This window comes from Gigantopelta aegis, chromosome 2, assembly GCF_016097555.1.
Source record: "Gigantopelta aegis isolate Gae_Host chromosome 2, Gae_host_genome, whole genome shotgun sequence".
Taxonomy (NCBI): domain Eukaryota; kingdom Metazoa; phylum Mollusca; class Gastropoda; order Neomphalida; family Peltospiridae; genus Gigantopelta; species Gigantopelta aegis.
The window spans coordinates 38160637-38176122 of record NC_054700.1 but is presented as its reverse complement, the minus strand read 5'-3'; the positions used below and the strand labels follow the sequence as shown (position 1 = coordinate 38176122).

Below are 15486 nucleotides of genomic sequence, written 5' to 3'. Positions count from 1 at the left end.
TTTTAAAGTTGCGTAACCGACATGTGAACAGAACAACGGTTCTCGCGAAATATTGTGTCCTGTAAGGGATTTTTTATATGCACCATCCCACCGACAGGACAGCACATACCACGGTCTTTGATATACCAGTCGTGGTGCACTGACTGGAACGAGAAATAGCCCAATGGGCCCACCGACGGGGATCGATCCCAACCCGACCGCTCATCAAGCGAGCGCTTGAAAGAAATGGTAACAAACGAAATCGTACACGGCCTGTTTCATTCTTGCGAGCCTCTGTTTAATTTGGAAGACGTCCCAACCATCCATAGACGAACTAACTGGTCTTGGTTTTATCGACTGGAATTTTTTGTTACGAAAGCCAAGTTTTCTAGTCGGCGCCTTGCCACAACGATCGGTTCTGTAAAACTGAAGAAAAAAACAACGAAAAAAAACAACGTATTTTGTACCATATACATGTATAAATAAAAGTGCTGAATATATCTAATGGCCCTTAATTCATTTCTTTGAATGTAGTTAATTTAATGCTAGACCAACTTTCTGCTTTTATGAAATTTACGACTGTCCAGTTGCTAGTCTCGGCGCTCTTACAACTCGATTTTCGTCGTATAACCCATTATGCTAGGGTCAGACTACCAATTTCTAGCACAAAGTTGGCCCACGTTCTGCTGTCACGAGTTCTACGACTGTCAAGTTGCTAGTTTGGGCGCTCCTACAACTCGATTCTCGTCGGACAACCCATTAGTTGTTAATCCAAGCGCACCAGTTGGGAGTTGGGGGAAATTACAACGCAACTGTCGAGTTGGCCAACTTCTTCTTCGCAGATGACAGTCTGAAACTAGCATAACATTACTCACGAATTAGGTGCACACCGTCAATACCGTGCCAAAACATTTTCTTGTTAAGAATCAGAATTCCGATGTTGATAAAAATTGGTATACATGTTTGTTTTGGTCTCAAACACCTAAATATAGTATAACATTTTAGCTTCATCGGACCAATACTTTAGACCCAATTTTTAGACCCCAGTATCTCAGCAACCAGTAGGCCGATCTTCATAATGTTGGTGTTGCCGGAAAGTGAATTCCATATGGAATCCAGATTTTAGTATAGGACCATGTCAAGGGTTCATGACCTTTTGGCTTTTTGTTTGACCTTGAATTTGACCTTGTAGATCACCTCACCTTGAAATGACTTTTAGTCAGAAATATAGCCCAAGATGTTAGTAACAACATGTAAAAAATCTAGAGGTATTATAAGTCAGCAATATTCAATCAAAGTATGCATACCTGAGGCAATAATATAGGTTTTGCACATATTAAACATTGTTTAATGCATGTTGGATGCATCAGTCATCAACTACCCACTTCCTCCAAACTCCTGCTATTCTATTGATGTCACCGTTGCTGATATTATACATTCTCCTTGAATTAGCCAGAGAGGGTGTTTCAATCACACACAAGACGTCCTTTTCCTTTTCACTAATCCAACACTTATCCTCATCACGAGGCCAATAAAACAGCTTGGCTGATCCATGTGGCTGCATAAATGTGATTGAATAGACTAGTAACCATGCTCATCCCAAATGTCCTCCACTAGGCCTATCCATGCATCATTGTCATAGACACAACACACATAGTTTTGCTTTTTGATCACTCAACTTAAATGTATGTAACTTTGACTTTGAAATCGGAATAAATCGGTGAAACTGAAGACGACATTTTCATCAATACTGTAATATTACACATGTATTTTGATCTGTGTTTATCGTCCTACAGCCCTGCCCAGTGGACGCACGTGACTTTAGGCGCCAGCAGTGCGAGGCTTATAATAATGAACCGTATGGCGGGAAATACTATAAATGGCTGCCATACAGAGACCGGAAGAATCCATGCGCCCTCTACTGTGTGGCGGAAGGTCCGAGAACTCTTGCTCGGCTTGCGCCAAAAGTTCTAGATGGCACGAGATGTTCCGAGGACAGACTGGATATGTGTATCAACGGAACCTGCTGGGTAAGAAGGTTTTATATTTTTGTATATATATATATTAAACTGTCTCCTTGTCCCTTTAATGTGCGTCTGTGTCTGACTATTATCTTCTGTTTTTCTCATAATTTATCTCTGTCACTTTTACCTGTCTCACTATGTCTCGCTTCTGCCTTTCTAGTTGTCTCACTACATTCTGTCTCTCTTTGTCCCCTACTGTCCATCTCATTTGACAGTTCTGTCTCTTTCGCTGTGTTTTAATACTGTGTATCTCCCTTTTGCCTGTCTCGCTGATGCCAATCTCACTAAGGTTTGTCTCACTGTGTTCCGCTACTGTCTGTCTTCTTGTCTGTCTAATGTCTGTCTCACTATTATATAACTACCGTCTTGTTTCTCTGATAATTGATGTGTATCACTATTGTTTCTCTTCCGTCCTTTTCGTTGTCTGACTAATGTTTGTGTCACTGTGTCTCACTACTGTCCGTCTCACTGCCTCAGTAGTCTCTTTCGCTGTCTCATTAATTTCATTTTAACTTATTTTTGAGCTTATATCCAATATATGTCGGTGGCACACACCTCAGCGATCTGTCCAAGACAGTGGGTGTGATGTTAGTTGTTAGTTGTTAGTGAGAGAAAAGAGGGTGTAGTGATCTTACACCTACCCATTGAGTCGTTAAAACTCGCTCTGAGTGTCCGATGGCTTAACCACGACACCACCGAGGTTGCTGTCTCAATACTGCCTGCCTCACATTCCGCTATTTCTCGCTCCAGCCAATGCACCACGACTGGTACATCAAAGGCCGTGGTATGTGCTATCCTGTATGGGATGGTGCATATAAAAGATCCCTTGCTGCTAATCGAAAAGAGTAGCCCATGCAGTGACGACAGCGGGTTTCCTCTCTCAATATCTGTGTGGTCCTTAACCATATGTCTGACGCCATATAACCGTAAATAAAATGTGTTGAGTGCGTCGTTAAATAAAACATTTCCATCTCGCTCCTTGTCTGTTTGTTTAGGTTTTATTTTTTAATTGTTTTTGTTTCTCTCTCAGTGCTATGTAACGTCTGTTTTCTGTTTTTCAGATCATTGTTCTGTATCACTATTGTCTGTCTCACTATGTCTCATTGTCTCACTAATGTCTGTCTCACTGTCTCACTAAATTCTATCCCACATTCGGAATGACCATTCACACCAAAAAAAACCTAAACAAATAAGCATCAAGTAACATTGAATCGTGTCAGGTCTGCTGATGGAGAAAATGCTGACTAAAGATTGAGGACAGATTTCAGTCTGACCCTTATAGAGTCGGAATCTAGCTTAATCGGTAGAATGCTTACCTGAGATGCTTTGGACATATGATCGAATCCCTTTGGTGGATCTTCTTCTCTGGTTTTGGTGGTTTGTTTTGTTTTGTTGTTGTTGTTGTTTTGTTTTTGTTTTTTTATTGTTGTTGTTGTTGTTGTTTTTTGTTTTTTTTTTGGGGGGGGGTCTCGTCCCAACCAATGTCCCATAACTGGTACATCAAAGGCTGTGGTATTTGCTGTCCTGTCTACGGGAAAGTGCATATAAAACATCCCTTGCTGCTTATACAAAACAAATGTAGCTCATTTCTTCTGAAAACTACATGTTAGAATTATCAAATGTCTAACATCCAAGTAGACGAGTGATGCACTGGTGATCTAGGATTGATTCCTGTTGGTGGGCCAGCCAGTGCTCAACAACTGGTGTTGCAAAGGTCGTGGTATGTAATGACCTGTCTGTGGGATGCTGCATATATACAAGATCCTTTGATGCTAAACATTCCTTCCTTCCTTCTTTGCTTTTAAAAACCGATAATTACTTAGTCAATGCTCTTTGGTGATGCCATTAAATAAGCCAGTCTGACCCACGTGTGTTTGTTGTTTCAGCCTGTCGGGTGTGACCACGTGCTCGGATCCAAGCGTCAGTTCGACCTGTGTCGCGTGTGTGGCGGGAACAACACGTGCTTCTCGTCCCCAAGGGAGCGCTACCACTGGGTGGAGGACGGACTGTCACGCTGCAGCGCCACCTGTGGTGTAGGTAACTTGATTGCAACACCTTGTTTTATTTAAGGGGCGTTCTCACATGTGCGACTTATAGTAACGACCTGTAGCAAGCCATTTGTGACGTTCTCATTTAGTCAAACTGCACTACTAGTACAGTGCGTGTAAAATAATTATGGTCTTGTGGTTCTCACAATAACACTCAATCACAAGATACACCTTGTTACTAAAAGTCACACAGTGAGAGCGTGCCTTTATTAATTTTAGCACGAGTTATTGATTCATCCTATCAGTAGACGCTGGAATGTGGTGCTGACTTTTAGATGTATTTCAAATATGTCAATTGTGCACATCAAAAAAGTTAGGATCTTTGCTTTTTAAACATATTATCTCAATAAAGAGATAGAAAAATTACACCAAGAAATGATAAGTAAGCTTGGCGCAGAGCTGTAAGACAAGACACTGTTTTTAATATCGTGTTTACCACTAAAGAAATAAAACACAGGTATGACATCAGTTGGAAATGAAAAAAGGAACAGTTTATTAACGACGCCTCATCACATCTTATTTCTAACTATGGTTATTTGACGACTAATACAATATTTTGGATATATTAAGATTTTATAACAAATTGTATGCACTTTACCACGAATATGACAGCACTTACCACAATTTCAGCAGCATTAATATAATCAAAGAAACCTGTCGAAACGACATACCTCGCACTTAAGGTAACGCCACATGACATGAGTGTCTTGTACAAAAATAACCGATTGCAAAGCAACCGATGAATCGTAATGTTATTTTGTCACAGTCGGCTATTCGCGTGGCTATTCTGATCTGGGGCGGAACGTAGCCCAGTGGTAAAGCGCTCGCTTGATGCGCGGTCGGTCTGGGATCGATCCTCGTCAGTGGGCCCATTGGGCTATTTCACTCCATCCAGTGTACCACGACTGGTACATCAAAGGCCGTGGTATGTGCTATCCTGTCTGTTGGATGGTGCATATAAAAGATCCCTTGCTTCTAATCGAAAAAGTAGCCCATGAAGTGGCGACAGCGGGTTTCCTCTCTCAATATATGTGTGGTCCTTAACCATATGTCTGACGCCATATAACTGTAAATAAAAATGTGTTGAGAGCGTCGTTAAATAAAACATTTCCTTCCTTCCTATTCTGATCTCGTTCGAGGAACTCGTGTCGTGTGGCGTTGCCTATACTGTAGGCGAGGGTAACATTTGGCATACTTCCGTCATATAACTGTTCAAGCACGCCTGTCGTGGAAACAACCGCCTATTCGCCAGCGAGTTATGTCCAAACCAGATGCTGATTAACAACAAAAAAGGGGTATTTTTCTGCTTCAAACAGGATGGCACATACCACGCCTTTGATGTACCAGTCTTGGTGGGCATTGGTATATTAATTAGACTGAGAGCACGTCATCGATGTCCTCTCCGTCTCTCCTCACAATTAACGAGTCTTGACTGTGAAACATCAGATGGTCCGCTACAGATGTTTGCCGTCATTACCGCTGACCGATCCCACATTTTCACTCTCGTCGCCTGTTATAGGTCAAAGGACCGCAATGCGCCGTCAGCGGACCGTGTAAATAGCCGCGTACCTCTCGTTCATCATTAGTGGCGATATTTGACATCCTCGCCTTTGTCCGCCATTATTAGTCTCGCTAAACGACATGTTTGTGTAGTAGCTGTGCGATTGTCGTTGATAGCACTCACGATGTTGTCTCCCCGTAACCAAACACACTCGTCGGTCGCCAGTCGATCGGAATTCAACCTGGTACAGTACGAGTCAAAAGCACGAGCCAGTCTCTAGGGGGTGGGGTTCATCTAAGGTCAAGGGGGTGCTTTTATGGGTTTATGTGACTCCAGAAAAAAGAAAGAGTATTAAAGAATGTCGAATCATGATCTTATTCTGCTTAAAAAAAAAGTAGTTAAAGGTTCTTTGCCGTCAAAATAAATGCACCAATATTTCTGTAAATACTTACTTTCTTGTTTCAAAAACTATTCAAAGACTATTCTGTTATGCACGTCCGTAGATGCGCAATCCGACGTTCCTGTTTGTTTTACGGAACTTACCAGTAGAAAGATTTTAGCGCCAGTACTAGAGCGAGCTATAAAGCGGCAATCCTTCTACAGTCGAAGTTGGAACCATATATCGTAGTCAAGACCAGCTTTTCTCTATGAATAAAACACCTTACTGTGGAACCGGCCTCGGTGGCGTCGTGGTTAGGCCCTCGGTCAACAGGCTGGTAGGTACTGGGTTCGGATCCCAGTCGAGGCATGGGGTTTTTAATCCAGATACCGACTCCAAACCCTGAGTGAGTGCTCCGCAAGGCTCAATGGATAGGTGTAAACCACTTGCACCGACCAGTGATCCATAACTGGTTCAACAAAGGTCATGGTTTGTGCTATCCTGCCTGTGGGTAGCCCATGAAGTGACGACAGCGAGTTTCCTCTCAAAATCTGTGTGGTCCTTAACCATATGTCTGACGCCATATAACCGTAAATAAAATGTGTTGAGTGCGTCGTTAAATAAAACATTTCTTTCTTTCCTTACTGTGAAAACCGGTTAATACCAGAAGAACGGTTAACATCAAATACAGCGAGTCTTGGCTGGCACCCCAGTGATGACTGTCATAACTTATTTTCGAATCAGTCTTGTACAGAAATACTATATTGAATATGTTAATGTCACATTCGTAATTGTTACGTACGTTACTGCTTTTATTAGACACTTAAACGCTGTTGGTGTCTTACTGGTGGGTTGATTAACGCATACAACGCATATTGTAGTGAATTTTCTCGATAAAAAAGCAGGGGCGGATGAAGTATTTTCTAGGGGAGAACAGTACAACGTTTAAACAAGGCACCTCCAGTTTTCAGGGAGTGAATGGCGTTTAAAAACGTTACCTACAGTATTTGGAATTACACTAGCATGTATTATCTATATGGCAATGTTCCATAGAAGTATCAAGCTGATCACTAAAAACCAATATAAACCCGTCTTGGACGGAATTCTATGGCGAAGTCAAAGGTTGTGCCCACGACAGGCATGCATGAACATTATTGTTGAGGGATGGGGCAGTTGTGTGTGCAGTGGGGAGGTTTCTCTATAAAGTTCAGTCGATACATTCTAACCACCACCACCTCAACCCCCATCCCCACCCCCACCTCACCCCCGCTAAAATGGCAGCACTCGCGCTTCGGAGATGCGCCTCTCTAGCAACCTTGCCTTGAATCCGCACCTGTGAAGTACCTAAAAAAAAACCCACGCAACAGACACAAACACACGAGATAACATGCAGGGTGTATACACAAATGTGATTTGTAGTTTTTAGATAAGCGGGACGCGTGCCACTCTCAACTTCCAGATTACTAGCATAAACTTGTCCCCGGTGAAGTACCTTGTTCTGTAGGCCTCGTTAATAATAATTATTGGGGCAGTCGTTTGAAAACAAACAGGTTTCGCCTGTCGCGCAGACAAGGGTGTATTTTTAATTATACGCGTATATGTTTTTGCCTCATCTATTTAATGTCATTCGTTTTATTTGTTAAAGCGCCCAACTACGAAAGATGATCGTTTAATAAAAGTGTGTAAACTTTACCTGTTGTAAAATATACGTGTGAGGTTATTGTTATTGTTTGTTTGTTTGTTTTTATTTATTTGTTTTTATTTAATAAGTGTAGGAGCAGAAGGAATATCGATACAGTAAAACATATATTTTAAGACTTGCTCTTACTTACACAGCTCTGTGCAGAAATCTGTTTTACGAAGCGATCTTAGCGCTAAGATCACCTTAAGTGTATAAGATAGTTATGCACGTAAGGTGAACTTAGGCTAATAATGCCTCGTAAAACGGGGTTCTGATGATATCCTTTTAGCTGTTTGTTTTCTTTTCAGTAGAGATGAAACTGTTTGAGGATAAACATATTGCATCTTTGTACAAGCATCCTGAAATATTTATTTATTAATCTGTATAACAATATTTATATAATTATAAAATACAATACTTTAAAAAAATAGTTTACAAATACTCAAATTACGCAATAATAATTGATAATATCATTAGTCAATAGAAGGTACTAGTTATACAATAGTAGTAAGTGTGTCACCACGACCCACTTTAATATGCTTTCTTTAAAACGTATTGTACTTGCGGATTATATCTATATTCAGATTGAAAACAAATTTAAGGAAAGTTAAAAAATTTTTTTTTTAATGACACCACCCCAATCAGTTTCACCACGATTAGTATATCAGAGACCATAGTATGTGCTGTCCTGTCTGCCGAAAAGTGCATTTAAAAGATCCCTTACTGCTAGTTAAAAACTGTAGCGGGTTTCCTCTGAAGATTTCGTATTAGAAAATTAAAGTTAAAGTTTGTTTTGTTTAAGGACACCACTGAAGCACATTGATTAATTAATCATCGGCTACTGGATGTCAAATATTTGGTAATTCTGACTCATACAGTCATCGGAGGAAATCCGCTACATTTTTCCTTATGCAGCAAGGGACTTTTTATATGTATTTTCCCACAGACAGGAAAACACATACCACGGCCTTTGACCAGTTGTGGTGCACTGGTTGGGTGGAGGAAAAAAAAACAATCAACTGAATGGATCCACCGAGATGGTTTGATCCTGCGACGCAAACACTTCAAGCGAGCATTCAACCGACCGAGCTAAGTCCCACCCACCAGTGTTAGAATTACAACACCTGTCGAATTTGAGACTAATTACGGTCCTGGGTGGTGACTGACGTTGGCGTTGACGATGTTGATGTTTTGTAGGTAAGAAGGTGACAGTGACGTTGGCGTTGACGATGTTGATGTTTTGTAGGTAAGCAGGCGACGGTACCGTTGTTAACGATGTTGATGTTTTGTAGGTAAGCAGGTGACAGTGACGTTGTTGACGATGTTGATGTTTTGTAGGTAAGCAGTTGACGGTACCGTTGTTAACGATGTTGATGTTTTGTAGGTAAACAGGTGACAGTGACGTTGTTGACGATGTTGATGTTTTGTAGGTAAGCAGGTGACAGTGACGTTGTTGACGATGTTGATGTTTTGTAGGTAAGCAGTTGACGGTACCGTTGTTAACGATGTTGATGTTTTGTAGGTAAACAGGTGACAGTGACGTTGTTGACGATGTTGATGTTTTGTAGGTAAGCAGGTGACAGTGACGTTGTTGACGATGTTGATGTTTTGTAGGTAAGCAGGTGACGGTACCGTTGTTAACGATGTTGATGTTTTCTAGGTAAGCAGGTGGCGGTGACGTTGTTGACGATATTGATGTTTTGTAGGTAAGCAGGTGACAGTGACGTTGTTGACGATGTTGATGTTTTGTAGGTAAGCAGTTGACGGTACCGTTGTTAACGATGTTGATGTTTTGTAGGTAAACAGGTGACAGTGACGTTGTTGACGATGTTGATGTTTTGTAAGTAAGCAGGTGACAGTGACGTTGTTAACGATGTTGATGTTTTGTAGGTAAGCAGGTGACAGTGACGTTGTTGACGATGTTGATGTTTTGTAGGTAAGCAGGTGACGGTACCGTTGTTAACGATGTTGATGTTTTGTAAGTAAGCAGGTGACAGTGACGTTGTTGACGTTGTTGATGTTTTGTAGGTAAGAAGGTGACGGTGACGTTGTTGACGATGTTGATGTTTTGTAGGTAAGCAGGTACCGTTGTTAACGATGTTGATGTTTTGTAAGTAAGCAGGTGACGGTGACGTTGTTGACGATGTTGATGTTTTGTAGGTAAGCAGGTGACGGTGACGTTGTTGACGATGTTGATGTTTTGTAGGTAAGAAGGTGACGGTGACGTTGTTGACGATGTTGATGTTTGTAGGTAAGAAGGTGACAGTGACGTTGTTGACGATGTTGATGTTTTGTAGGTAAGAAGGTGACGGTGACGTTGTTGGCGATGTTGATGTTTTGTAAGTTAGCAAGTGACAGTGACGTTGTTGACGATGTTGATGTGTTGTAGGTAAGAAGGTGACGGTGACGTTGTTGACGATGTTGATGTTATGGAGGTAAGCAGGTGACGGTGTATGTGACAATGACGTTGTTGACGATGTTGATGTTTTGCAGGTAAGCAGGTGACGGTGACTTTGTTGACGATGTTGATGTTTTGTAGGTAAGCAGGTGACGGTGTATGTGACGATGACGTTGTTGACGATGTTGATGTTTTGTAGGTAGGCAGGTGACATTGACGTTGTTGACGATGTTGATGTTTTGTAGGTAAGCAGGTGACGGTGTTCAAGTGTCGAGACCGCTACAATCGCCGTCGCGTGGTGAAGGAACACAAATGTCACAAGCGCCAGAAGCCGCCAGGAAGAACGAAGGCATGTTATCAGCGCAAATGTCCGCCAGCGTGAGTTTTTCATATTAGTCACGATTCTTATGTAATGCTGTTCAAGTTTTTAAAACAACACATTTTTGGAAATTACATAGAACAACCAATCAAAACATGTCATTTTCCCCCAGAAGTTAATATGGCGGCCATCTTTATTTTTGTAAAATGGCGACCTCAAAACAGTGATTTCCCAATAGCTTGGCTTCTCAAAAAAACACAAGAAAAACCCCATACCCGAAATATCCACAAAACAACAGTATATTTTATGAATATTATTTTAAAATATATATTTTAAAACCCTCAAATCAGACATTCTACAATTTAGGCATTAAAACGATGCGTTTCCTGAAACATGCTGAAAACAATTAGGCCATGTCGGCACTTTTTAATGTCACCAGCACGGATTGAGATAAAATTATATGAATGTACTTTTTTCATTTGCATATTAATAAACAAACAAAAAATACATTGAAAAAAACATTGGCGTCGGCATTATTTTTATCTGTATTAATTTGGGTTCCACACATACCTTTTAATACTTAGTGTTTACGGCCTCATACCATTATTGATTAAAGTGAACTACCCAAAGTATGTGTTACTGTTTGTAGTGTGTAATATCTATTTAAAACGCAAAAGTGGATTTAGTGACTTCACACCTACCTACTGAGCTGTGAAAACTCACATATAGGGATGCGAACTCAGTAACTACCATCCTCAAAACCTTTACACTACCGACGTCGGTAGGTGTTTCCCAGTTTCTTTGTAGCTATATAAAAAAGAAAAATATATAATATAAGCCCGCAGCTATGGGAGTATTTAATTGTTTTAAGAAAAGGTCAGCGACTGATGCCGACAAGGTGAGAGCGATCGCAGACCCTTTGTACCTGGGGGTTATCCCGTGTAATTGTCTCCGCAGCTGGAAGATTTTCCAGTGGCAGACCTGCACCCACACGTGTGGAGGGGGCTTCTCGCTGAGGAACGTCAGGTGCATGGACACCCTCCAGAGCGGACGCCAACGCTGGCTACACGACAGCTTCTGCCCCAGCCCGAGGCCGGTGACGTCGCGGAAGTGCAATAACGTCCTCTGTCCCAGGTGGTACGCTGGGAAGTGGTCGCCGGTACGTGATTGGTCAGATTGTATTCAAAATAAGGGCCTAATTGACAAAGCTCGGTTAAGCCTTTAAAGCAACATAACGTCATCATTACATTTGGTTTTGTATTGCACTACGATATTCAACCTGTGCAATTACCTGTGGCAATCGGCAATGCCGTAGAGATTGCTTGCAGAGTTTTTAGTTCTTTACGGCACTCTTTTTAGCTGTAGACTATTTGATTTGTGTTTTTCACTGCGTGTTTTTTGCCGTGGACATTTACTTAATTGTAGCAGTTGGAGATCGCAAAGTTGCAAACGTTATTGTGAATTAGGCTCTTGGTTATAAAGTTACAGCTATAGAATGATGTGATTGGTCAGGTTGTATTTAAACCTAGGGTCGAATTCACAAAGCTCGCTTAAACTCTTTAAAGCAACATCATTGCAATTGCTTTTGCATTGCACTGCCAAATCGCAAAACAATTGCTAACGTTGTTGTGAATTGGGACCCAGGGCCCCGTTCCACGAAGCGTCTTAGTCCTAAGATCACCTTAAGTGTATAGCTACCTTATGTACTTAAGGTGATCGTAGCACTAAGATCGCTTCATGGAACGGGGCCCTGGTAATAACGTTACAGCTATAGAACGTCATCAGTATATTACACGTGGTCTGTTAAATAATATATGAACAATAAAAAGCCGTATGTTCAGATAAATGGATACTTAATAGAGGTGGCCGCATTGTCAGGTTTCATTGTATAGCAAAGATGGCCTTTATAATAGGTTTCAGCGTATATCACATCAGGCAGTTTTTATTTTAAAAGCTAGAAGTACATCCCCCTCTCTTTTTTTATCTGTTTTTCCCACATTGTTCCAGCATCCGTCATGGGTTGTCCATTTTTCAAAGATATCACTTTGTGATAAAGTTCTCTGTGTTCATCAAATTGTAAACTGTTAGCAGTGTCAGCAGAGAAAAAAAGAGATATAAGAGTTTCCATTTTATGCGTCCTCCATAATCACATTTTTTGCCGTCTGTGACAGGAGAACCAAACTAAAATCCATTAAGACGTCCTAGTCTTATCTGTTACTATTTCCGTTACGTGTCAACGGGGTTTGCAGGATTCGTGTTTTCAGGGTGAATCAAAAAAAAAGAAAGAAGTGTTTTATTTAACGACGCACTCAACACATTTTATTTACGGTTATATGGCGTCAGACATATGGTTCAGGACCACACAGATTTTGAGAGGAAACCCGCTGTCGCCACTACATGGGCTACTCTTCCGATAGGCAGCAAGGGATCTTTTATTTGCGCTTCCCTCAGGCAGGATAGCACAAACCATGGCCTTTGTTGAACCAGTTATGGATCACTGGTCGGTGCAAGTGGTTTACACCTACCCATTGAGCCTTGCGGAGCACTCACTCGGGGTTTGGAGTCGGTATCTGGATTAAAAATCCCATGCCTCGACTGGGATCCGAATCCAGTACCTACCAGCCTGTAGACCGATGGCCTGCCACGACGCCACCGAGGCCGGTAGCGTGAATCAAGTAAGACGTTTCTGAACAAATTATCACTTGTGGGGTCTGTGAGACTGAAGTCAGTTTGCTTCAATACCAAAATAAAAATGATTCAAAAGAGCAACGTTTGTTAAAACTGCAACCCAACACACAATATATTTAATTGTAAATCTACCAGCCAAATCTACAAACTTGGCCAGAATGCTCTAATGACTCACGCGCATACAATTTGTATGGCGTTGTCATGACGTTCACGTCTCAAACTCTATTAGAGTCTCGAGTCTAGACTCTAAACGTTTTTATAAGCACCAGGCCTGATATCTTAATATTGTGATTGTTTTTCAATGACGTGCCTAACGAAGGGTATTAAGAAGTAAAGTAAAGTTTGTTTTATTTAACGACGCCGCTTGAGCACATTGATTTTTTTATCTTATCATCGGCTATTGGACGTCAAACATATGGTCATTCTGACACTGTTTTTTAGAGGAAACCCGCTGTCGCCACATAGGCTACTCTTTTACGACAGGCAGCAAGGGATCTTTTATTTGCGCTTCCCACAGGCAGGATAGCACAAACCATGGCCTTTGTTGAACCAGTTATGGATCACTGGTCGGTGCAAGTGGTTTACACCTACCCATTGAGCCTTGCGGAGCACTCACTCAGGGTTTGGAGTCGGTATCTGGATTAAAAATCCCATGCCTCGACTGGGATCTGAACCCAGTACCTACCAGCCTGCAGACCGATGGCCTAACCACGAAGGGTATTAAGAGTTACTGCTCCCTAGAAGAAGAAAAAAACGTTTTTTTTTTTTTAGTATTTATCTAACCAGGAGCCTATTTCACTCAACTTCGTAATTTTAAGTCTGCAACTAGCAGGTATACCGAACATTCATTTACACGTGTTTGACATCTATTTCACTCAGGAAATTACATCATTATGGAAGATAGAGCATTTTAAGGACAAAGGAACATAAAATATGTGTACTTCAAACTCTATTTCTTGTACTATAACAGTAATATGAACTGTGATTTATATTAGTCGTAGATTTGCGTTTACGTGCAAAACTAGGCTTATGATGCTTTGTGACAATGGGCCCTGAAGAATACTGTGCCCTGTTTTTTGTTTTAAGTCCCCTATCCCACCCCTTTTAGGCCATCTAACGATCGCGAACTATTTGTACCTACGACAGGCGTGCTTGAACAGTTCGCTGATGGAAGCATGCCACAAATTACCCACCCACACCCACAGTAGCAATAAGGAATCTTAAAAATATAGGGCGGGACATAGCCCAGTGGTAAAACGTTCGTTTGGTGCGCGGTCGGTTTAGGATCGATCCCCGTCGGTGGGCCTATTGGGCTATTTTTCGCTCTAGCCAGTGCACCACGACTGGTATATCAAAGTATATACTACCCTGTCTGTGGAAAAGTGTATATAAAGGATCCCTTGCTACTAATGTAAAAATGTCGCGGGTTTCATCTCTATGACTGTGTCAAAATGACCATATGTTTGACATCCAGTAGCCGATGATTAATAAATCAATGTACTGTAGTGATGTTGTTAAACAAAACAAACTTCTTCTTAAAGATATATGCTCTCTCCAATAGACAAAAAAGCGCATATTATCATGGCCACTGGTATAAAATCTTCCGAACGAAAATAAATCGCGTGGAATCGATCCTACAATATTTCGCTCCTCATGCGAAGACTTTATCAGCGAGCTACATCCCACTTCTCCCAAATGGAGTGTTGGTTTACAACGAGCACCACCTATCTTGTATCTTGAGGTTGGAATCTTCTTCTTAGACAAGAAGGGCTGTAAACGTCAGCAAACTGATGTATTTAATGTTAGGTCAAATACCGTACTAAAGAGTAAAAAGGCACCAAGATACGTTTAGCTCTAGTTTCATAAATAGTTTATTTTTCTCCTTCTTGTAATATAAACCGAGCAACTTTGACCAAAAGATACTAGCGTTGATAACCGTTTATATAAACAGATGGGTTTTTTGTGGGGTTTTTTTAGCATGTTCAGTTGGAAGCTTTTTCTTTCTTTTTGTTTTAGTTTATGGTACATACATTTTATTGTGTTACAGTCTAAACTGTTTCAGCCATTGTCTGTTCATTATTTAGTAAGTGTACTGTGGCAACTAATAATTTTGTGTTTATTTATCAAACAGGTTAACGTGTAATTGATTTTTGAAAATAATACTGGGAATATCACCTTTATACTGCATTCATACAAATATGTACTTTGTTGAAAAATTAACTTTTAAATCTGTCTGAATGACAGCCATGGGTATAATATTTATTAGTACACACACAGCTATATAGTATAATAGGAATATTGTCATATTCAATGCGTACGGGAGAGTGCAGAAAACAGAAACGCTTGTTACGTCATATATTTCAGCGTTTTACACACGTGTAAATGTAATTAAAAGTTGTTACAAACGTGTAAAATGTATTTTTCAGTTGTATATTTATAAACGTGTACTTCAGTTGGTGTCTACATTAT

The 15486-nt window shown here is 40.8% G+C and overlaps 1 protein-coding gene across 1 annotated transcript in view; it reads left to right on the top strand.

Annotated features, from left to right (window-relative positions):
• The window catches only part of LOC121385071 (ADAMTS-like protein 3), a 104000-nt gene that overhangs the window by 40504 nt on the left and 48010 nt on the right, over positions 1-15486 (top strand). The window contains exons 3-6 of the mRNA XM_041515610.1: positions 1776-2009; positions 3890-4040; positions 10256-10388; positions 11287-11488. Of these exons, the coding sequence (XP_041371544.1) occupies positions 1776-2009; positions 3890-4040; positions 10256-10388; positions 11287-11488 (720 nt within the window). The remainder of the gene's footprint in view (positions 1-1775; positions 2010-3889; positions 4041-10255; positions 10389-11286; positions 11489-15486) is intronic.